This window comes from Chiloscyllium plagiosum, unplaced genomic scaffold, assembly GCF_037043375.1.
Source record: "Chiloscyllium plagiosum isolate Xiang-an unplaced genomic scaffold, Cpla_swu_hap1 HiC_scaffold_10, whole genome shotgun sequence".
Lineage (NCBI taxonomy): Eukaryota > Metazoa > Chordata > Chondrichthyes > Orectolobiformes > Hemiscylliidae > Chiloscyllium > Chiloscyllium plagiosum.
This window is the reverse complement of record NW_028270148.1, coordinates 18,177,541-18,203,000: the sequence shown is the minus strand read 5'-3', so window position 1 is coordinate 18,203,000 and position 25,460 is coordinate 18,177,541. Positions and strand designations below refer to the sequence as shown.

Here is a 25,460-nt window from a genome sequence, read left to right as displayed (position 1 = left end):
GAGGATATCAGTGGGGGGGAATGGGGAGAGTATCAGTGTGGGGGAATGGGGAGGATATCAGTGTGGGGGAATGGGGAGAGTATCAGTGTGGGCCAATGGGGAGAGTATCAGTGTGGTGGAATGGGGAGAATGTCATTGTGGGGGAATGGGGAGAATATCAGTGGAGGGAATGGGGAGAGTATCAGTGTGGGGAAATGGGGACAGTGTCAGTGTGGGGGAATTTGGAGAGTGTCAGTGTGGGGGAATGGGGAGAGTATCAGTGTGGGGAATGGGGAGAGTGTCAGTGCGGGTGTAATGGGACCAGTGTCAGTGCGGGGAAGGGGAGAGTGTTTGTGTGGGGGAATGGGGAGAGTTCCAGTGTGGGGAATGGGGAGAGTGTCAGTGTGGGGGAATGGGGAGAGTATCATTCTTGGGGAATGGGCAGACTATCACTGTGGGAGAATGGGGAGTGTATCAGGGTGGGGGGAATGGGGAGAGTACCATTGTGGGGGAATGGGCAGAGTATCAGAATGGGGCGAATGGGGAGAATATCAGTGTGGGGGAATGGGGAGAGTATCAGTGTGGCGGGAATGGGGAGATTATTAGTGTGGAGGAATGGGGAGAGTGTCAGTGTGGGGGAATGGGGAGAGTATCAGTGTGGGAGAATGGGGAGGGTATCAGTTTGTGGGAATGGGGAGAGTGTCAGTGTGGGGGAATGGGAGAGTGTCAGTGTGGGGGAATGGGAGAGTGCCAGTGTGGGGGAATGGGGAGAATATCCGTGTGGGGGAATGAGGAGTGTCACAGTGTGGAGGAATGGGCAGGGTATTAGTGTGGGGGAATGGGGAGCATATCAGTGTGGGGGAATGAGGAGAGTGTCAGTGTGGGGGAAATGGGCAGAGTATTAGTGTGGGGGAATGGGGAGGATATCATTGTGGGGGAATGGGGAGGGTGCCAGTGTCGGGGAATGGGGAGACTGTCAGTGTGGTGGAAATGGGCAGAGTATTAGTGTCGGGCAAATGGGGAGAATATCAGTGTGGGGGAATGGGGAGAGTGTCTGTGTGGAGGAATGGGGAGAGTATTAGTGTTGGCGAATGTGGAAAGTGTTAGTGTGGGGGAATGGGGAGAGTGCTTATGTGGGGGAATGAGGAGAGTGGCATTTTGAGAGAATGGGGAGTGTATTAGTGTTGGGGAATGGGGAGAGTATCAGTATGTGGGATTGGGGAGAGTATCAGTGTGGGGCAATGTGGAGAGTATCAGTGTTGTGGAATGGGGAGGGTGTCAGTGTGGGGGAATGGGGAGAGTATCAGTGTGGGGAAATGCGGAGAGTATCAACGGGGGGAATCAGGAGAGTGTCAATGTCGGGGAATGGGGAGAGTACCACTGTGGGGCAATGGGAAGAGTATCAGTGTGGGGGACTGGGGAGAGTATCAGTGTGGGATGATGGGGAGAGTGTCAGCGTAGGGGGATGGGGAGAGTGTCAGTGTAGGGGAATGGGGAGAGTATCAGTGTGGGGGGATGGGGAGAGTGTCAGTGTCGGGGAATGGGGAGACTGTCAGTGTGGGGGAAATAGGCAGAGTATCAGTGTGGGGCAATGGGGAGAGTATCAGTGTGGGGAAATGGGGAGAGTGTCAGTGTGGAAGGAATGGGGAGAGTATCATTCTTGGGGAATGGGCAGACTATCACTGTGGGGGAATGGGGAGTGTATCAGGGTGAGGGGAATGGGGAGAGTACCATTGTACGGGAATGGGCAGAGTATCAGTGTGGGGGGAAATGGGGAAAATGTCAGTGTGGGGGAATGGGGAGAGTATCAGTGTGGGGGAATGGAGACAGTGTCAGTGTGGGGGAATGGGGAGAGTATCAGTGTGGGGGAATGGAGACAGTGTCAGTGTGGGGGAATGGGGAGAGTATCACTGTGGGGGAATGGGGAGAGTATCAGTGTGGGGAAATGCGGAGAGTATCAACGGGGGGAATCAGGAGAGTGTCAATGTCGGGGAATGGGGAGAGTACCACTGTGGGGCAATGGGAAGAGTATCAGTGTGGGGGACTGGGGAGAGTATCAGTGTGGGATGATGGGGAGAGTGTCAGCGTAGGGGGATGGGGAGAGTGTCAGTGTAGGTGAATGGGGAGAGTATCAGTGTGGGGGGATGGGGAGAGTGTCAGTGTCGGGGAATGGGGAGACTGTCAGTGTGGGGGAAATAGGCAGAGTATCAGTGTGGGGCAATGGGGAGAGTATCAGTGTGGGGAAATGGGGAGAGTGTCAGTGTGGAAGGAATGGGGAGAGTATCATTCTTGGGGAATGGGCAGACTATCACTGTGGGGGAATGGGGAGTGTATCAGAGTGAGGGGAATGGGGAGAGTACCATTGTACGGGAATGGGCAGAGTATCAGTGTGGGGGGAAATGGGGAAAATGTCAGTGTGGGGGAATGGGGAGAGTATCAGTGTGGGGGAATGGAGACAGTGTCAGTGTGGGGGAATGGGGAGAGTATCAGTGTGGGGGAATGGAGACAGTGTCAGTGTGGGGGAATGGGGAGAGTATCACTGTGGGGGAAGGGGGAGAGTATCAGTGTGGGGGAAGGGGGAGAGTGTCAGTGTGGGGGGAATGAGGAGAGTATCAGTGTGGGGGAATGGGGAGAGTATCAGTGTGGGGGAATGGGGAGAGTATCAGTGTGGGGGGAATGGGGAGAGTATCAGTGTGGGGGAATGGGGAGAGTATCAGTGTGGGGGAATGGGGAGAGTATCAGTGTGGGGGAATGGGGAGAGTATCAGTGTGGGGGGAATGGGGAGAGTATCAGTGTGGGTGAAGGGGGAGAGTGTCAGTGTGGGGGGAATGGGGAGAGTGTCAGTGTGGGGGGAATGGGGAAATTCTGAGCATGCCACTTTCACCGGCATGGCCGGCATTTGGTCCTCTTGACCCTCTTTCCCCCAGATTGAGTGGTTTGCTCAGTGATTTCACAAGGCCGGCCAGACAAACAGATCGCCTTCCTTCAGGGACATTCGTGAAACATATGGGACTATCTTGTTGACTATCAATGATCATTTTGCAGTCACAATTACTGAGACTAAGTTTCTATGCCAGACTTTACTCAGTGAATTTGAAACTCTCCCAGCTGCCTCCAACTTTCTAATATACATTACCACTAGGCCACTGCCCATCCCAAGGCAGTGTTTCTTGGCTGACAGGGTGATTCAGCTTGAATTAGTTTGGCGGACTGAAGTGCGATAAATCCTTCAATGTAAAGGGAGGAGATCAACTGAGGGACAGTTACCGTAGCATAGATACATCCAACGTTAGGAGAGAAAGTAAAATGGAGTCAGCGATAAGAGCATTTCCCTGGAAATAACAATTGGGAAACTGATGAAAGAAACATCTGAGCTATCGGAAGAGCAGAGTCTGTTCAAATTGTAAGGTGTGTTCTAATGAAACCGCACAGACATCAACAAATACTTCTGTCAGCATATGAGGACAGTGTACTCTATAATGTTCAAGAATTCAGCAAATTGAAGGGACAGAATCAAAGCTGCTTGGGAGGGGCCACAGACTAAAAGAAATTTCCTGTGTAGTACATGGTTTGGTTGCTTTGAAAAATATAAAAATATAGAAGATACGAGGCGGAGGAACAGGCCATCCAACTGCTTGTGCCTGCTCTGCCATTTATTATCATGATGGCTGATCATCGAGTTCAATACGATAATTCTGAGCCTTCGTCCCTTTAGCCACAACAGCTATATCTACCGTCTTCTTCAAAACCCATTACTTCACAATTATCCACATTAAACTTCAAGTTAAACTTTTGCTCACTCATCCAGCCTGTCCAAATCACACTGCAATATGGAGTCAGACAGCCATAGAGTTATACACATTGGAAGCAGACTGTTCGGCCCAACTCATTCATGCTGACCAGGTTTCCCGAACATCTGCTCATGTATTGTCCATATCCCGCTAAACCTTTCCTGTTCATGTACCGGTCCAAACATCTTTTAAATGTTGTAAGTGTATCTGCATCAATTATTTCCTCTGGCAGTTCATTTCACATACAAACCACCCTCTGTGTGAAAAATCTCTGCATCCTCCTTACAGCTCACCTTCCACCCAGCCTTGTGTCATCTGAACATTTTGAGATGTTGCATTTAGTTCCTTCAGCTAAATCATTAACATATATTATGAATAGCCAGGGTTATAGTATTGATCCCTGCAGTACACCACTAGTCACTACCTACCATTCAGAAAAAGACCCTTCATTCTTACTCTTTGTATCCTGTCTGCTAAACGACTTTCTACCATCCCAATACACGGCCCCCAGTTCCATGTGCTTTAATTTTATTAATCTCTTATGTGGGACTTTGTCAAAAGCCTTCTGAAAGTCCAAATAAACCACATCCACAGATCCCCTTAATTATCTTTACACCTTCAAAGAATTCTAGTAGATTTGTCAAGCATCATTTCCTTTTTGTAAATCCATGCTGTGTGTTTGTGTCTGATTTACCACTATTTTCTAAGTGCGCTGCTTTAAAATCTTTGGTAATGGACTCTAGCATCTTCCCCACTACCATTCTAGAACTCACTGGTCTATAATTCCCTGTTTTCTCTCTTCCTCTCTTTTTTAAATAGTGGGGTTACATTAACTACCTTCCAATCTGTAGGAATTGTTCCAGAGTCTAAAGACTCTTGGAAGATGACCACTAATGCATCCACGGTTTCTAGGGCCACTTCCTTAAGTACTGTGGGATGTAGATTATCAGGCCATAGGGATTTATCAGCCTTCATCCCCATCAATTTCTCTGCTGATACAGATTTTCTTCAGTTCCTCCCTCCCACTGTGTTCCCCATCATTTCTAGTACAGATAGTTCTTCTATAACGTGATACTTGCATTCTTGTGCAAACCCGCATTTTAGAAAAATCGCACTTTTGAAACAGCGCTTAAAGTGTTGACAATGTAATCACGTTACAGCCAACACTCGTTTTAAAACTATGTGCTTTAGAAAGTGTCCAAAACTCAACAATCGCGTGAAAGCCAGTTCTTGTTAAAGAAACGCATGCTATAGCAGAATGACCTGTGTGTTATTTGTGTCTTCCTTTGTAAAGCACATGGAACTGGGGGCAGTGTATTGAGATGGTAGAAAGTCGTTTAGCAGACAGGATACAAATATGAATAGAGTTTGTCAGTCATTTCTTTGTTCTCCATCAAAAATTCCTGTTCCTGACTTTAAGGGACCTGTATTAGTTTTCCCCAATCTTCTTTCCTTTCCATTTCGATAGAAACATTTAGTTAGTTCCTATATCCCTTGCAAGCTTACACTCACAGTCTGTTTTCGCCTTCTCTTGGTCCTTCTTGTTAACTTCCAAACGGTTCTCAATCCTCATGTCTACTGGCTCTTCTTGCCAATTTATATGCCTCTTTTTTGCATCTAAATTTTCCTATAAGCCATGGTTTGGCCATTGTTCTCTTTGCACTCTTGTGCCAAACAGAAATAAGCAATTTTTATAGCTCACCCATTTGCTCTTTGAGTGTTTGCCAATACCAATCCACTGTCATTCCTTTCAGTAACTTTTGTCAATCCATCACAGCCAACTCCAACCTCAAACCATCATTGTTTCCCTTATTAATATTCAGGACCCTAGTGTCAGAACTTCAACCTCCCTCTCCAGCTTGATGAAGAATTCTACCATATTAGGTTGCTCACCCTCAAGGGGTTTACAAACTACATTAACAATTATTCCTTTCTCATTGCACAACACCCCGCTCTGGGATGGCCCATTCTCTAGTTGGTTCCTCAACATAGTAGTCTGGAAGACCATCCTGCATATACTCCAGGGATTCCTCCTCTACAGTATTGTGACTAATTTGATTCACCCAATTTATACTGGGGTGGCACGGTGGTTCAGTGCCTCACAGTGCCAGGGACCCGCATTCGATTCCAGCCTCAGGCGACTATCTGTGTGGAGTTTGCACATACCCCCCGTGTCTGCATGGGTTTCCTATGGGTGCTCTAGTTTCCTTCTACAGTCCAAAGATGTGCAGGTTAGGTGAATTGGCCATGCTAAATTGCCCTTGGTGTTCAGGGAGATGTGGGTAAGGTGTATTAATTAGGGGTAAAGTTAAGGCAAGGGGAATGAGTCTGGGTGGGTTACTCTTTGGAGTGTCGGCATGGACTTGTTGGGCTGAAGGGCCTGTTCCGTACAGTAGGGATTCTATATGCAGTTTAAAGTCACCCATAATTACAGATTTTCCTTTATCGCATGCATCTCTGATTAAATGTCATTCCCAACATCATCACTACAGTTTGGTGGGTCTATATACCGCCCACACGTGTTTTTTTGCCCTTAGTATTTTTCAGTTCTACCCACATAGATTCCACATTGCCTGAGCTAATACCTTTCCTCAATATTGTGTTTATATCCTCTTTTAACCAGTAATGCAATTCTATTGCCTCTTCCTTTTTGTCTGCCCTGCCAGTCCTGTCCCTGGTCACCCTGCAGCCATGCCTCTGTAATCCCAATTATATCGTCCCTATTTACATCTATACGGATGATTAATTCATCCCCTTTGTTTCAAATGCTCAATGCCTTCAGAAATAAAGCTTTAAGGCTTGACCGTTTAGTACTCCTTGTTTGATTCTGACCCTTTAGCCCTCTGCTTATCACTTCTCATTCCCATTTCTGTGTTTTGTTCTTTTCCTTGATATTTCTTCCTCTGACTCCTTGGATAGGTTCCCATCGCTCTGCCCATTTAGTTTAAACCACTCCCAACCACTCTAGCAAATACTCCCACTAAGCATCAGACCCATCCAGTTGTGCTGCTCCCCGGAATCTAAAACCCAACCCCTCACACCTCTTTAACTGTGTGTTTATCTGATATATCCTGCTATTTCTACTTTGACAAGCATGGAATCACGACCATTGTGGTCCTACTTTTCACCTGGCTTCTTAACCTCCTATATTCTGCTTTTAGGATTTCTTTCTTGTTTTTAATCTCTGTCATTGTAACAATGTCACTGTTCAACCACCATCTTCATACAAATTGCCCCGGGCTCTTGGCAAACACAGGTTTAGCAGAATTGAAAACAAAAGATTTACAAGGATGTTGCCAGGGTTGGAGGATTTGAGCTATAGGGAGAGGCTGAATAGGCTAGGGCTGTTTTCTCTGGAGCATTGGAGGCTGAGGGGTGACCTTACAGAGGTTTATAAAATCATGAGGGGCATAGATAGGATAAATAGACAAAGTCTTTTCCCTGGGGTGGGGGAGTCCAGAACTAGAGGGCATAGGTTTAGGGTGAGAGGGGAAAGATATAAAAGAGACTTAAGGGGCAACTTTTTCACACAGAGGGTGGTACGTGTATGGAATGAGCTGCCAAACGAAGTGGTGGAGGCTGGTACAATTGCAACATTTAAGAGGCATTTGGATGGGTATATGAATAGGAAGAGTTTGGAGGGATATGGGCCAGGTGCTGGAAGGTGGGACTAGGTTGGGTTGGGATATCTGGTCAGCGTGGATGGGTTGGACTGTAGGGTCTGTTTCCGTGCTGTACATCTCTATGACTCTATGACTCTAATAAAATTACACGGCTGAATTTCTGAATAAAATAGCTGCATCTTTCCTCAAGGCAGTGACTCAACGTAAAATCCGAGGACGAGTGAGAGAGTCAAAGATGATGCAGAGGTGAATGACCCTCACGTCTGTTTTTGTCTGTATACCTCAGCACACATTACAGGCAACTTCCATGAGCTGATTCCAATTCTGACAACGTTAACCGTTTCTCTCTCCACAGGTTCAGCCAGGCCTGCTGAGTTTCTCCAGCACTTTCTGCCTTTCTTACGTAAACACTGCCACTCTTACATTAAGGGGGCACATCCTTACCTTGCAAAGAATGAGGCTGCAGCTGAGGTCCCACTTGAGGCCACACTTGACACGTAGGTACCCTGGGAGCTCGGGAAGCTGTACACCGATGGCTTGTCGGAGTTGTAACGGTTCAGAACCGCCTCAGTCAAACCTTCCCGGCAATTCTCGGACATCAGCTGTGATATCTGCAAAGACAGGGTAGCATGGCTTAAAGCCAACTTTCCTGGGAAAAATCCAAAACCTCATTGAAATCCCCTAACCCAATGCTCCAAACAAAAATAAAACACATTTGCATGTTTTTTTATTCACTCATCGCTGGCTGGGCCAGCATTTATTGCCCATCCCTAGTTGCCCTTGAGAAGGTGGTGCAAGGGAATAGGTACAAGATCACAAGTATTGTTCACCAGGAAGCACAGCATTCCACTAAAACAAAACCCAAAGCAGAGACTTTGACACCGTTTCAAGAAATAGGAGGTTCCAATTTTTCATCTCAGTACAATCTACCTTTCAACCATCCTTTCATTAGAGTTTGACCAACTGCATCCCTCCTGGAATTTCCACATCATACCTGCTTAAAACAACTATTCACATACCCATCCAGATGCCTTTTAAATGTTGTAATTGTACCAGCCTCCTCCACTTCCGCTGGCAGATCATTCCATACACACACCATCCTCTGCGTAGAGAGATATGGGCCAAGTGCTGGCAAATGGGACTAGATTAGGTTATGATATCTGGTCGACATGGATGAGTTGGACTGAAGGGCTTGTTTCCATGGAGTACGTCTCTATGACACTAAGATGACATGCTTTACAGTCGGTAGTTTTCAAGACATACTCATCTGCCGGCAAACGGAAATGCAAAGACGATCATGGTCAGAAGTGCTCAATCACGTGGGGGGTAATCTCACTATGTGATTCGTACAGTTTTTTTAAAACCATGAGGGGATGTTACTCTTGTGTCATTTTCTGCAGCTTTCCAAGCCAGCAAACAAAAAAATCTAAAGATGCCCTTACAAGAAAAGTAATGAGAGGAGATTGGATGGAGATAATCAGGAGGGTAGGAGAGAGTGAGGACTGCAGATGCTGGAGATCAGAGCTGAAAAATGTGTTGCTGGAAAAGCGCAGCAGGTCAGGCAGCATCCAAGGAGCAGGAGAATCGACGTTTCAGGCAATAAGCCCTTCTTCAGGAATGAGGAAGGTGTGCCAAGCAGGCTAAGATAAAAGGTAGGGAGGAGGGACTTGGGGGAGGGGCGTTGGGAATGCGATAGGTGGAAGGAGGTTAAGGTGAGGGTGATAGGCCGGAGAGGGGGTGGGGGCGGAGAGGTCGGGAAGAAGATTGCAGGTCAAGAAGGCGGTGCTGAGTCTGAGGGCTGGGACTGAGATAAGGTGGGGGAGGGGAAATGAGGAAGCTGGAGAAATTTGCATTCATCCCTTGTGGTTGGAGGGTTCCTAGGCGGAAGATGAGGCGCTCTCCCTCCAGGCGTTGTGTGGCCAGGGTCTGGCGATGGAGGAGGCCAAGGACCTACATGTCCTTGGTGGAGTGGGAGGGGGAGTTAAAGTGTTCAGCCACGGGACGGTTGGGTTGGGAGGGTCCAGAGAGAGTAGAGAGGGAGAATCTGCACCAACACACAAAGGCACAAGAACCAGAGAATCATTTAACAAGAAGAAGCACAATTGAAGTGAGGAGAAAGCATTTACACAGAGAACAGTTAACATTCAACTGCGGAGGTCCAAAGAGAACTGGATAATAAGAAACAAAAAGATGTCCAGGCTTATTTGAAAAAGGTTGGCTGTTTGCTCTTGCAGATGACAACCACGTAACAGCCTGAATGGCCTCACTGTGTGCCGTCTTCATTCTCTGATGCTATAGGGTCTGAAGGTGAATGATCTGTGGGGAAAGCAGGCAGGAGACGGTCACTTAGAATAGATGTGACCGTAACAGGAGATGTTCCAGGAAATCAGCCACAATTTAATCCAGCGACGGTACAGGTTTTGAGCAGAATGACTTGCTCCTGTTCCCGTTAAGGAATATGGAATGATTTGTCAATAGAAAGGTTCAACTGGCTTATGGGGCCGACAGATTTTATGCTTTCATTAAAAAATGGTTTTCATCCTGTTGCTTTAATGCAACTTTATTTAATATTGTAACCCACCCAGACCCATTCCCCTACCCTATGTTTATCCCGACTAATGCAACTAACATTATGGGCAATTTAGCATGGCCAATTTACCTGACCTGCACATCTTCTGGATTGTGGAAGGAAACTGGTGCACCTGGAGGAAACCCACGCAGACACAGGGAGAATATGCAAACTCCACACAGACAGTCACCTGAGGCTGGAATCAAACCTGGGTCCTTGGTGCTGTGAGGCAGCAGTGCTAACCACTGAGCCAACATGTTGCCCCATCTTTTTAGTCTGCTGAGTATATACAAAAAGGCTCCCTGGCTGAGGAAACCTGCTACTTTTCATGGCTATGCAAAGCCTGGCCCATCTCTCAAAGATGGCAAAGAGACACACAGAGGTCTGCTTCTGCAGCCTGAACGGCTGAAGGCATGACTATGGATGGAGGATGATGGAAATTGAGGATATACACAGGGCCAGAGTTAGGAAGAACTGCACCAGGATCTTGGGAGGATAATGCAGCAGGAGGAGGTAACAGAGATGGAGGGAAGGGTCAACAAATCTGGTCCACAAGTTTAATTTATGCAGCTTCAGGCACAGGGAGGGTTCAGCACTCAGCTCTCAGCCTCTCACTGCCCAACTCCTATTCTGCATTAAAACCATGCTTTGTTTCTCTCAGACTTATCTGAGGAGATTTTTCCAAAAGGCCCAATTTATTACAATTCCTCAGTGGTTGAGATTTCCTTTCAAACACTCGTGAGGTCTCCAAGAGTGTTTGTTACTGTCAACACTGGGCAGGAGTTCTGAACACTCATTATACAGGTCAGTAAATGAACAGGCCGCAGGGGCGAACTTCGAGGGAAACACTGTGCTTACATTGCAGTGAATCTGTTTAAAATACCTTCAACTTGGTGTGAAGCCGAGTAAAGAGAAATCATTGTGTGGAGTTGATTATGTTTTCTGACGGTTATTAAGTCGGGCAGTTCATGCAACGGAATTTACACTCTCTCTCCAACGTTCAGCCCCAAAGAGCCCTGTTTGTTGTTCCAGTCCGAAGGTTCTCTCAAAGGGGAAGCTAAAATGTAACCAGGGCAGGTTTGTCCTCGCTCCTTCTCTCCTCCCAGGCTGCTGTGGAGGTTCCTTATTTCCACACACATTCTGACCAAAGAGTGGTAAGAGTTGATGACATGACCTTGTAAACTGATCCTGGCTGGGCAGCCACTAAATAGGTGGCTGAGAAAGAAGCGCTGTATTCATGGTCATGTAGTCGGCCATAGATCTGCAAAGACCGGTGTTCAAGTGCTCAACTTAGTAAGCTTCTAATGTTGCTATTTTAATACCTGGACAGAGCCTTAGGGAACTTGGAAACACCATTTCTTTATGATGGCAGGTTTCACAAGACCTGAGCACATTATCCAATGTTCCACTGCAGTGCTGAGGGGGTGCAGTATTACTGCATGTGTTTTGGATGAATGTTAAATCTGTGTGCTCTCTCAATTGGATGTGGAAGATCCCATGGCTTTATTTAACCGTCCATCAACATCACTAAAACAGGTCACCTGGTTAATTTTTCACCACAGAGGGCTGACGAGGCTGGGTCAGTAAGTATATAATGGGGCGGCACAGTGGCTAGCTGCCTCGCAGCAGAGGGACCTGGGTTCGATTCCAGTCTTGGGTGACCGTCTGCGTGGAGTTTACACATTCTCCCCATGTCTGCCTGGGTTTCTATGGGTGCTCCAGTTTCCTCTCACAGACCAAAAATGTACTGGTTACATGGGTTGGCCATGCTAAATTGCCCACAATGTACAAGGATGTGCATGCTAGTGGATTAGCCGTGGGAAATGCAGGATTACAGGGATGGATGGGATGCACTTCGGAGGGTCAATGGCTCTTGGTGTGGTGAATGGCCTGCTTCCACACTATAGGTACTCTATGGCATTCAAGACTAAGGTAGACACATTTTTCATTAGTAAGGGAATGAAGGACTATGGAGAAAAGGCGGGAAAATGAAGGTGAGGATGATTAGATCAACAATGATCTCATTGAATATCAGGGCAGACTCAATGGGCTGAATGTCCCACTTCTCCGATGTCTTATGATCATGTTACTGTTTCTGAGAGTATACTACGCACAATTTGGCTCCTACATGACAACACTTCAGAGGTATTTCATTGTATGAAAAGTGCGACATAAATGCACATCCTTCTGTCTTCCTGCTTTCCTCATGCTTCACCTGATGTCAGCCAGCTACCTCCCTTAAATCCCGATACAAGTCCCGATCAAACTGGTGAAAGTGAGGACTGCAAATGCTGGAGATTAGAGTCGAGAGTGTGTTGCTGGAAAAGCACAGCAGGTCAGGCAGCATCTGAGGAGCAGGAGAGTCGATGTTTTGGGCTAAAGCCCTTCATCGGGAATGAGGGTTCAGTCAACTCTCTTGCTCCTCAGATGCTGCCTGACCTCCTGTGCTTTACCAGCACCACACTCTCGACCCTGAACAAATTGGTGTCAATGCAAAGCCTCTCACTTATTTGTGGAGAAAATGACATTGTTGAGGACTCCCCAACCTTCCTCAAAGTAATGCCACGAGATCTTCTCTACTCACCCAGTTCGGTAGACAGACAGTTTTAATGTATCAGCCAAAAGTTAGCACCTCTGACAGTGCAGCACTCAATCAGTACTGCACTAGAGTGTCAGCTTTGACCTTTGTGTTCCAACCCTGGAATCCAAATCAGGGCTGCAGAGGGTGTGTCTGACACTGACTCTGATTTAATCTGCCATTTACTCCTTTCATTCGAACACAATCACACCCTTTAGGGTCTTCCTTCAGTTCATTCAGTCTCTCAATCCAACGACACGGTTCACCCTGCCCCCTAACTCCCATCAGGGTTCACCCTGCCCCCATACCCCCTACACAGTTCACCCTGCCCCCTTACCCCCAACACAGTACACCCCGCCCCCTTACCTGCCAACACGGCTCACCCCGCCCCCTAACTCCCATCAGGGTTCACCCTGCCCCCTTACCCCAACACGGTACACCCTGCCCCCTTACCCCCAACACGGTACACCCCGCCCCCTTACCCCCAACACGGTACACCCCGCCCCCTTACCCCCAACACAGTTCACTATGCTCCCTCACCCCCAACACGGTTCACCCTGCCCCCATACCCCCTACACAGTTCACCCCGCCCCCTTACCCCATCAGGGTTCACCCTGCCCCATTACCACCAACACGGTTCACCCCGCCCCTTACCCCCAACACAGTTCATACCGCCCCCTTTCCCCCAACTTGTCCATGCCGACCAGATATCCCAACCCAATCTAGTCCCACATGCCAGCACCTGACCCATATCCCTCCAAACCCTTCCTGTTCATATACCCGTCCAAATACCTTTTAGATGTTGCAATTGTACCAGCCTTCACCACATCCTCTGGCAGCTCATTCCATACACATAGCACCCTCTGCGTGAAAAGGTTGCCCCTTAGGTCTCTTCTATATCTTTTCCTTCTCACCCTAAACCTATGCCCTCTAGTTCTGGACTCCCCGACCCCAGGGAAAAGATTTTGTCTATTTATTCTATCCATGCCCCTCATAATTTTGTAAACCTCTATAAGGTCACCCCTCAGCCTCTGCGCTCCAAGGAAAACAGCCCCAGCCTGTTCAGCCTCTCCCTATAGCTCAAATCCTCCAACCCTGGCAACATCCTTGTAAATCTTAATCTAAGATCTACCTAACCTACACTTCCCTCAATTTACTGCTGTCCATGTTCTTGTCCAGCAGTCGTTTGAATGTCCCTAATATCTCTGACTCTGCTACCACTGCTGGCAGCGCATTTTACACACCCGCCACTCTCTGTGTAAAGAATCTACCCTTGACATTTCCCCTATACTTTCCTCCAATCACCTTAAAATTATGACCCCTTGTGACAGCCATTTCTGCCCCGGGGAAAAGTCTCTGGCTATCTACTCTATCTATGCCTCTCATTACCTTATACACCTCTCTATCAATTCACCTCTCTTCCTTCTTCTCTCCAGTGTGAAGAGTCCTAGCTCACTCAACCTCTCTTCATTCTCAAGTCCAGGCAGCACCCTGGTAAATCTCCTCTGCACTCTGTCTAAAGCATCTAAATCCTTCCTTTCATGAGGTGACCAGAACTGGACACAATATTCCAAATGTGGTCTAACTAGGATTTTATACAGCTGCAGCAACACCTCGTGGTTCTTAAACTCAATCCCTCTGCGAATGAAAGCCAACACACCAGATGCCTTCTTAACAACCCTATCAACTTGGGTGGCAACTTTGAGGGATCTATGTACGTAGACCCCAAGATCCAGCTGTTCCTCCACGCTGCCATGAATCCTTTCTTTAACCCTGTCTTCAACATTCAAGCTCGACCTTCCAAAATGAATCAATTCGCATTTATCCAGGTTGAACTCCATCTGCCACTTCTCAGCCCAGCTCTGCATCCTATTAATGTTTTGTTGTAGCCTGCAACAGCCCTCGCACTATCTACAACACCACTGACCTTTGTGTCATCGGCAAACTTACTAACCCACCCTTCCACTTCTTCATCCAAGTCATTTCTGAAAACTACAAAGAGCAGAGGCCTAAGAACAGATCCCTGCAGAACACCACTGGTCACAGACCTCCAAGCAGAATACTTTCCATTCATTACCACTCGCTGTCTTCTTTCGGCCAGCCAATTCTGTATTCAGACAGCCAAATTTCCCTGTATACCATACCTCCAAACTTTCTGAATGATACCTTTTGGCCCATCAAATCCATTGCTGCAAAAAGCCATATAAAATGTTGCCGAAGAAGGATTCAGTCCAACATCTCAAAGCACCTCAGCAGAGAGCTACGTTCTACAGATATATGGCCCCAGAGTTTCTAACACTTCATTACAACTTTAAATAATCCCTCCAACTACTTCAGGCAAGTTAATGCATTGCTTTTTTTTTAATCCACTGAATGATTAAAACTCGGAACTTGCCACAACAAAGAGTAAAGGAGGTGAACAGCATCACTGCATTTAAGAGAAGCAAGATGAACCAATGCAGTAGCAAGGAGCAGTAGGGGTTGTTTGACAGGATTGAGATGAAGGGAGAAAGTGAGGACTGTGGATGCTGGAGATCAGAGTCAAAACGTGTGTTGCTGGAAAAGCACAGCCGGTCAGGCAGCATCCGAGGAACAGGAGAGTCGACATATCGGGCATAAGCTCTTCATCAGGAATGGGTGAAGATGAAGTGAAAGAAGCTCCTTATGAAGCATAAACACCAGCATGGTATTGGATGGGCTGAACAGCCTGTTTCTATGCTGTAACCACCTTGTGTTGTTGGTTGTAATTGACAGATTGGTTCCATTTCCTTTAACCAATGCTAAGCCGGGACATCGTACAGAGGGTGGCCTTGTCCCTTTGAACGCTCTCAACAAAATGACATAGAGAGACAACAAAAACTCCCAAGGTACTTATCAAAACCAAACTGTACAGCCAGAAATGACCAACGCGCTGAGACAACAGGGAACATGAGGCTTCAATCCTCAGATTCCTTCACTCCACATTCCTCCCTCTTCCCTGTCGCCTTCTCTTCTCCTTTGAGGGCCCTTATCCAAAGCCTGTCTCTTTGACAGAGCTCCTGTTCACCCATTTCCTTCCCTTGATTCCAGTCTGAATACCCCCCTCTGACAAGTGTTCAGACATTTACCCAAGCTAAAGCCACTATGTAAATCCAAGTTGCTGTTGATAATGACCCAACACCTCCCCCCTCCCACACCCTGCACCTTGAGTTCCAAACTGGGACTCATCCTATCAAAGACACAAATGATGGGGCAAAATCAAATTCTTCTTAGAAATCATACATTTGGGCTTTGGAGGAAACTTAATTGGTAAGTCACAAAGATAGAAATCAGCTGAGACTTCAGTCACATCAAAATTACTAGGTGCTGTCAAAAATGGCAAAAGATAATTTCATTCTGCTGTGGCGACATAACGGAACAAAGTCAGATTTCACTAACAAATGGGCTGCTCTCAAAATATTAGGGTCTGAGTTGACACTCTGGAAATGTTAGTGTTACTCCATAGAATAACTGCAGATACACTGTTCAATACTCCTGAAGAAGGGCTTATGCCCGAAACGTCGATTCTCCTGTTCCTTGGATGCTGCCTGACCTGCTGCGCTTTTCCAGCAACACATTTTCAACACCAATTTAAGTATATTTTGTCAGTTGTGTTTCTGTGTGTGTGTCCATGTGTGTTATTATATTTGGGGGTGTGTTTACTTCTCAGTGCGTACTTGTGATTGAGAGTGTCCATATGAACATATGTGTGTGTGAGTACAAGTCCATGTGATCGTGTGAGTGTGCTTCTGTGAGTTTAAGTGTGTGTCTATGTGAATGTACTGTGTGGCTTTTGAGTGTCTCCATGAATGTACTTGTATGTTCGAATGTGTCTGTATAAAGTTACTTGTGTGTGTGAGCATGTTGGTTGAGCATGTGACCATGTTTAGTATGCTTTTCGTTTCATTGACTCATGAGATGAGGGCAGTGCTGAGCGAGTCAGCATTTGATCCCCACTCTCATTCACCCTTCTTGAACCGCTGGAGTCCATGGTGTGTGTGTGTGTGTGTGTGTGTGTGTGTGTGTGTGTGTGTGTGTGTGTGTGTGTGTGTGTGTGTGTGTGTGTGTGTGTGTGTACAACACACTTTGAGGCAGTTATCAGTTTCAAATGAACAATGTAAGTCATTGTCATCAGCTGTCCATTGATCATAGCAAGAAACCGAAATGCAGGAGCAAATTACTGCAGACGCTGGAATCTGACCCAAAAACAATAAATGCTGGAGATCACAGTGGGTCAGACAGCATCCATGGAGAGAGAGCAAGGTAACATTTCAAATCTACATGACTTTGATGAAGAGGCGTCTGGACTCAAAACGTTTGCTTTCTCTCTCTCCATGGACACTGTCTGACTCGAAGAAACGTAAGTGGCCACTCAATAATTAAGCCAACGGTAATGGACATTATTAAGAGGAGAATTCAAGTGCATCATGTACCATTCAGAAACTCATATTGAAACATGCACAAGCATAAAGTGGGTATTTCCAGGGAGTGAACCTATTAGAAACTGCTCAGGTTTCAGCCATAACTCAGTGAGTCAGAGGTCTGTGGGTTCAAGTCCCAATCCAGAGATGTGAGTAACATCTTCCAATGCACGTGTGATGGCTTGTGGACTATCAGATGTGCCACCTTTCGAGAGGCAACACTGTACATTGGCAGCAAGCACACAGAGTGCCCCAGCACATGACAGGTGATTCACAGTAAAGCAGCTTGCCCACAATGTGAGTTGGCACACCATTCAATTGCCTACAGAGGCTGGCTGCCCATTTTACTGGGTGTCATGCAGCATCACACATAAACTGATGCCAGATTGTTTAGATTTTATCCGAGACCAGGGCAACAATCCCCAAATATCCCAGTCTAAAATGGATGTACCCAACTCCTTGAACACCAAACACACTGTGCTTGTAGACGCACTTTCATAAGAAACTCACAAGGCTTAAAGTAGCACATCATGTATTCAAAAAAGTTGCCTCCTGGCACATTAATTATATGTTTCACTTCCTTCCAGCTTCAAGGAGATTTCGGGGTGTTTGAAGTCACACCCTATGCATTCTTAATGTCTGCAGCGCCAGACACCTGGTGCAATCGTTAGGTTTCATGTCGAGTGCCTGAAAGAAGCTGTACTAAGTTAATCACAAGTTTAGTCTCACCTAGCCATGGTTTCTTGAGTTATCTCATTTCCAACCCTTTACCTTTAGCTCACCTGAGGTAATCGTGCAGTGTTAACACCAGGGTATTGATGTCAGTGACCTTTATAGGAAATGCCACCTCAAGGCCTACCTAATTAAAGGCCTCTTCGTAACTTTGTTGCTATTTTACCCATGCCCAGTGAAACCTGGCAACTCCCTGGCAGGGCAATTGGGGAGGCAGCCCCTTTCTGGGCTATGGGTGTCTCATGGAATCACAGTTACGGTTCCAACTACCCTCAGTAACCATCTCACCTTACAACAACCATTCACCCCCACCCTCAGCGCCTGTTTTATAGGCTCTGGCCCGTGTTCTATAGGCTCTGGCCCATGTTCCCTTACCCGTTTGGAGAGTCTGCGTACAGAGAAGGGCATGCAGGAACATTGAACTCCAGTTCCGGAAGCTTCTGACGGGCACAGACCTTGGATGTCCGCACAGCAGCAGGAAAGTTGTGAGGTAACATAGGCTGTGGCACCCCCAGACCGCACTTACAAGTCTTTGGGATCTCCCACATATCATTCTGGCCTCTACTAGAAACATAAAGAGGGTAAGGAGCAGGACTAGGTCTTTTGGTCCCTTGAGCTTGCTTTGCTATTTTAGATGAGGGCTGATCATCTACCTCAATGCCACTTGCTTGCACTATCTCCATATCCTCAGATGACTTGCGTGTCCAGAAATCTATCTTTCTCTGTCTTGAATATACTCAGTGACTGCCCTTTGTTTAGATTACTCCAAAGACTCACCACCCTCTGACAGAAGAACTTTCTCCTCATCTCAGTCCTAAATATTCTGAGACTGTGACCCCAGGGCAGCATGGTGGCTCAGTGGTTCACACTGCTGCCTCACAGTGCCAGGGACGTGGGTTCGATTCCACTCTCAGGTGACTGTGTGGAGTTTGCACATTCTCTCTGTGTCTATGTCGGTTTCCACTGGTTTTCTCTCACAGTCCAAAGATGTGTCGGTTAGGTGGATTGGCTGTGCTAAATTGACCATAGTGTCCAGGGGTGTGCAGGCTAGGCGGGTTAGCCATGGGAAACACAAAATTACAAGGATGGGGGTGGGGAGGGGGAGGTCTGGCTGGGATGCTCTTCGAAGGGTCGTGTGGACTCAATGGGCTGAATGGCCCCATTGTAGGGATTCTATGATTCTAACACCTTTAACAGGCAAAGCATTTGACAGGTCCTGTCAGGACTGTAGTCAGGCACGAGTCAATACTGAACCTGAGGAGGAACGGTTTCAGAAGAGGTTGACTTAAGACTGGTTAAAGCAGTTACTAACTGAACAGCCTCAAAGAAGAGCAACAAAGGGATATCCTGGCTTGACAGACGATAAGTTACTGAACAACATCTTTACATCTAAGAGGGTTCATGAATCACAAATTTTAAAACTGACACATCCACGACCCCTTTAAGACTGCACCCATACTGTAATAGTGTCTCTTCAAGCAGAGAGGGAGAGACTGAAATGACAGTCCTCTGTGTCAGCGCTGACTGAACTACAACGTCTCACAACGTGAGAAAACATCAAGGAGGAGAAACATCCATGCAGCTTTCTTATCTTCCACAAAACCACTCCTGTTATTTCCAGGAGCTAACAATATATTATATTTATACAACACCTTCCACGGGGTAAATTCCCACCCCCGCAACAGACACCAGTCAGAAATTGGGAGTCCTTACGAATGAAAATTTGGTCAAAACAGCTTTTAAAATTGAGGAGAGAACCCGCCCACTGGCAGGGACCTCAGAGGGAGTGAACAGCTCCTCTGTCAATGGTAAACCTGAAGAAGGGTAGGGGTAAATGACCAACAACTTGTATTTAAATAGCATGTCCAATGTAGTAACCCATTCTAAGATGTTTCACAAAAGAGCTGCCAAACTTGAATTTGACACCATCCCACAAAAGGACACAGTAAGGGGGCAAGTGATCGATAAATTCTAAGCATTAAACAGCTGCAAGGTTGGTGGAGAGAGAGAAGATATGATATCAGGAAGGAGAAAAAGTCATAAGACATAGGAGCAGAAGTAAGCCATTTAGCTCATCAAGTCTGCTTTGCTATTGAATGAGATCATGATTGATCCATTTTCCTGCCCTATCCCCATAACCCTTGATTCCGTTACTGGTTAAACATCTGTCTATCTCATCCTTGAATAATCTTACAATGTTTATAAAGCTATTTGGATAAGTACATGAATAAGAAATATTTGGAGGGATGGATAGGGGCCAAGCACAGGCAGGTGGGACTAGTTTAGTTTGGGATTACGATCTGCATGGACTGATTCCATGCTGTGTAACTCCATGACTGAGCTTCAAGAGCCATCTGTCGTAAAGATTCATAACCCTCTGAGAGAAGGAATTCCTCCTTATCTCTGTCTTAAATGGATGACCCCTTATTCTGAGATGATGCTGTCTGGTCCTAAACTCCCCGCCGCCCCCACCAGGGGAAAGAACCTTTCCACATCTACCCTGTCAAGTCCCCTAAGAACCTTGTAGGTTTCAATCAGGTCACATCTGATTGGATGGATTAACACCAAGCTAGTCAAAATGGTGACCCCCAAAGAGAAGCCATGTGTTGGCAGCGAGGGATCCGAGCATCCTGGAGAATAAAGAGGCAACATGATTTAGGAAGGGTATTTCAATGACTGAGTAACTGAAATCAGGGCTGTTCAAAAGGTCAGAACTGGAGCAGCACCGGTATCTCAGAGGCGGAGAAGATGGCGGAGACAGGGAGGGGCAAGGGAGGAATTGGAAAATAAGAATGAGAATTTTAACATTAAGCTGTTGATAATTGGGAGTGCAGAGATGGTGGGTGAACAAGACCTGCTGCCAGTTATGACAGGAGCATCTAAGTTTCAGATGGCACAAGTTTCCAAAGAGTGGCGACAAGGTAACTAGTCAGGAATGCATTAGAACAGGTGAGAAAAGCTTCTGGATATAGAACTGGGTGAGGTTGTACCAGATTCGGTACACATCACCATGGGCAAACTCTTAACCTCGGAAATTCCATGTCGCTGGTCATGAACTCTGCAGTGGCTGAGAAGCCCAATCCTAGAGCCATATCTCTGACCACATATCTGGCAGATATCTCCGGGAGATGGAATTGGTCTTCAGCCTTGAAATCGCTGGCATTCCTTTCTCCGGCTACTTTATCATGGTTCCGCTTGCCGCTGGTGTTCTGTACGGGATATTTTGCTTCTTTGTCAAAGTTTACCCGTCAAGTCGCCCATTCATCCGTCAAAGACTGTGCCTTGCATAAGGATGTTCCTCACAATATAAATTTATATTTCACTTGTTCTCTCTAGTAAAGCTCACCAATGTTTAAGATAATGAAAGAAATTCTCAGAGAATTCAAAAGGAGTGGGCATTATTTCAGAGTTTATACCGAATCAAACAGAAACAAAATCCGTAAAATATTTACACTCTAAAGGTCTTGAATATGTGGAATATATTCTCCCTTTCGGATATATAGAGAGAATCAATTGGGTGCTTGAAGGGAAGATAATTATTTTTAAAGAGTATTAAGCAATATGGAGCTCAGGGAGTTGCACAACATTCAATTATACCATTTCTGACTCCTCAGATACTGAAACAGTCCACATGTAAATGCAGAAAGACATGGACAATATCAAGGCTTGGGCTGACAAATATATTCGTGCCACAAAAATGCCCAGCACTGAAGCCAAGGGCAACTAGGGATGGGCAATAAATGCTGGCCCAGCTATTGATACTAATTACCCACCAGTGAATTAAAACAAGTTAGGGGTGAGCAACAAATACTGGCCTTCCCACTGACAAGCTCAAATCACAACCATTTTTTTTAAAAATGTCAGCAATTTCTCAAAGACATTTCCTCCTGCACTGAGTAACTGAGTAACGCATAGCTGTGTGAAAAGGTATTTTTGAATTCTTTGGACGCGAGTTCAACATGATCGACAATTTGAAATGTAAATAGGTTCAGCCCAGATCCGCTTTCAACCTGAAACGAAGGGTTGACTAACTTGACCCCAACTGTGGAATTTTCTGGAAGTGTCCCAAAATCATTTCCTTCTTGTCACACACACCGTCCCTTGGCCAGTGTTGCCTTAAAACATACACAAACTGATGGCTCAGTTAATCAACTTTAGAAAAAGATGAGGAAAGTTTGTCACAGTAATTGGATATAAGAGGCAGAAAGTTTCACTTTTTTTGTGAATGCGAGTGGCACTGGCAAGGCCAGTATTTGTTACTCTTCCCTAACTGCCCTTGCAGTGATGAGCAGTTATGAGTCAACCCCATCGCTATGGGTCTAGAGTCAAATGTAGGCCAAAATAGGTAAGCATGGCAGATTTCCTTCCCCAAAGGACAATAGTGAACCAGATGGGTTTTAACAATCAATGATTTTTTTTTAAACTGATACAAGCTTTATATTGCCAGATATGTTAATTGAATTTAAATTCCACCAGTTTCCATGGTGAGATCTGAACCGACGTCAACCAAGGAATAGTCAGGCCTCTAGATTACCATGGCAACAATTCTCCCAGTATACCATCATCGCCCCTGAAAACACCGTTCACAACCACCACCCATCTCAAAGCACTTCCAGCTAACTAAGTACTTTTGATGTGAAGACTCTGTTGAAATGCGGGAAATATGGCTACCAATTTGCACACAGCAAGATCTCACAACAGCAATGTGTTAATGACTAGATATTTTTTGAGTATGATGTTGATTGAGGGGTAAGTATTGGTCAGGACACCTAGACAACACCTGAAATAGTACCACAGGGTCTTTTTATTTAAAACTGATAGGGATTTACAATGCCTTGGTTCAACATCTCACCTAAAAGACAGAACGTTCAACTGTGCAGCACTCCCTCAGCACTACAGCATCAGCGTGTGAGTCAAGTCCTGGACTGGAACTTGGAGCGGCCACATTCCCATCTGGTGAAACAGCAAAATGTTCCCCAACCTCTATAAGTTTTTATAACCAATAAAAAAAATTTAAATGGTCAAAAGAAATTTTAAGGAAGTACACATAATCTTTTTCTTGGAGTTACTGGTCACGTTGTCCAGAAGAGTGCCTCTCTGACTCTGGCTCTTGGACTCTAGGACAATTCAGGTGGGAGAGCTATCTTCACAACAGACAGCTCACTCTGCTTCAGAAGGGCAGCAGGCCCTGCTCACCGCACTCTCAGCTAGACACCAGAGTGTTCCTTTGTAGTTTAACACGTGTAGTGGGTGGCATGGTGGCACAGTGGTTAGCATTGCTGCCTCACAGTGCCAGAGACTCGGGTTCAATTCCCACCTCAGGCGATTGACTGTGTGGAGTTTGCACATTCTCCCCGTGTCTGCGTGGGTTTCCTTTGGGTGCTCCAGTTTCGTCCCACAGTCAAAGATGTGCAGGTTAGGTGAATTGGCCATGCTAAATTGCCCGTAGTGTTAGGTGAAGGGGAAAATGTAGGGGTAGGGGTATGGGTGGGTTGCGGGTCGGTGTGGACTTGTTGGGCCGAAGGGCCTGTTTCCACACTGTAAGTAATCTAATCTTAACAAGTGGATTATCCCTGAAGTCTGACAAGTCACTCAATCAGTATCAGCAAAACAGATCATCTGGTCATTAGCAAAGTTCTCTTTGTGGGAAGTTGCTGCTGCATATCCTATAATGTAACAGTGCTTTTGTAATGGACAACGTTTGTCTATATTGAGACAGACCCTAAATGAAAGCGGAAACTGACCCCCTCCAGGTTGTTGGGGAATCTAAGATTAAAATTCAGAATTAAAAGACATAACTTCTGCTTGAATCTATATATTAGATAGCCATCAAATCTCAGTGGGAATTGATGAACCAGTGCTGCAGTTAATGCAGGCGCAAGGAGACAGTGGCTGAAGGTGAGCAGACGTTTCTGCAATTGTTTTTTGTTTCTGAAAGATTGGCGTATCTGATTTGAGGAGATTCTGCAAATTTGTGCCATTTTTGGTAAAGCCTGTACCTGTGTGCTGTTGTGAGGTGAAAATCAGACTAACCTCTAGAAGTGCTGCTTAAATTGTTTGTAAAGAAAACGAAGTTTTGAAAGACTTTGTGCTTCAGTTTGATGACTTACTTACTTTGTAAGCTGTTAAGCCAAACTTGAGCTATGTCTTAGGTGTATCTAGCATTTAATTTGTAGTTTATATTTGACACAATTTGCCTGTTGATGCATGTTCAACTTACGTTGATTCTTGGTTTTAAAGTATAAGTGATTAATTAAGATAGCATTTAGCGTTTTCTTTGTTGGACGTGTACATAGTAAACATTCTTCTGTTTTAAACTGCAGAATCTTGTGGCTTCGCTCTTTTAGTAACTAACTGGAATTTCAGATTCGTTCCACTTGTTTAAAAAACATTCCTAGTTTCTACCAAGATCATAACACCTTCAAAAATACTTGGTTGGCTGTGAAATGCTTTGGAACCTTGTGAAAGGCTCTAAGCAAATACAAGTCTTTTTCTTATTATTGCTTTTTATTTTCACTTAGGCCATTCAGTCCATCGAATCCATGTTGCATACTAGCCTCCTTCCAGCTTTCTTTATCTGTCCCTACTGCATGTCCTTTCTATCCCCTCTCCCTCTCATAGCTTCCCCTGTCTGGTACATAAATTATTTTGCCAAAATGTTCTCAGTTGAGAAAGGAATGCCTCAGTCTACCTGAGACTGTGTTAGGGAGGACAAGGTAAAACAATAAAGTCAAGAGAGTGGTGCTGGGGAAGCACAGCATGTAAGAAGCAGGAGAATCGATGTTTCGGGCAAAAGTCCTTCATTAGGAATAAGGCTGGGACTCCAGCATCTACAGTACTCATTTCACCTAGAGCCATAAAGTCGTATAACTCATGAGGGGACCATTCAGCCCGTCATGCCTGTGCCGGCTCTCCCATCGCTGTCCTCTTTCCTCATAGTCCTTACATTTATTTTCTTTTCAAGTAGCAATCCAATTCCTTTCGTAAAGTTACTTTGATTATGAATAATTGTTAAGATGGAATACACTGGAGACAAGTTCAATAGCAACTTTTAGAAATTAGATCAATACCAGAAACACAAATATTTTATGGCACTGTTGGGAAAGAGCAGGAGAACACGACAAATTTGACCGCCCTTTCAAACAGCCAGCACAGGGATGATGGGCCAAATGGCCTGAGGGTTCCATGAATGATCATCCTTGCTTGACGATTTTTACCATGCTCCTAAGGGTAGAAGAAATTTTTTGAAAATGCAATTAGTTTTCATTGAAAGGAATTTTTTAAAAAGTGGCCTTTGACTCTCAAGAGAGGGTGGCAGTGGTTACCCTCAGGAGGTCACAATCACTGTGCTCTTAAATGGCCAACATGGCACTTATAATAACATCATAACTGATGTGAATGTGGGGACTGGAAATATTTTCATTGTAAAGTCCTTAACTGTTTGCAATAATTACTGCGACATGCAGGGTGCTATTTAACTAACATTTAACGACTTTCTCTGGAATAATGCCCATGGAGTGGTGTATGACTGATACCATTCCCAATTAAACAAAGTTAGGAGCCAAACTGTTTCTATAACCTCCACCGACACTGGAGACAAACGCAAAGACTTTCAACAATTGCATCTTTCTTGCGTGCAAAGAGGAAGTCAGTGTTTGTTTCCAGGCTTGAAATTCAGAAGTTGCTTTGTATAAACACCATCAACTTCCCCTGATCATTTTGTCCTCTTGACCATTACTAGAAATCATG

The 25,460-nt window shown here is 45.7% G+C and overlaps 1 protein-coding gene across 1 annotated transcript in view; it reads right to left on the bottom strand.

The window, feature by feature from the left end:
* The window catches only part of kif26ba (kinesin family member 26Ba), a 366,177-nt gene that overhangs the window by 224,013 nt on the left and 116,704 nt on the right, over positions 1-25,460 (bottom strand). The window contains exon 4 of the mRNA XM_087991166.1: positions 7,838-8,004. Within this exon, the coding sequence (XP_087847292.1) occupies positions 7,838-8,004 (167 nt within the window). The remainder of the gene's footprint in view (positions 1-7,837; positions 8,005-25,460) is intronic.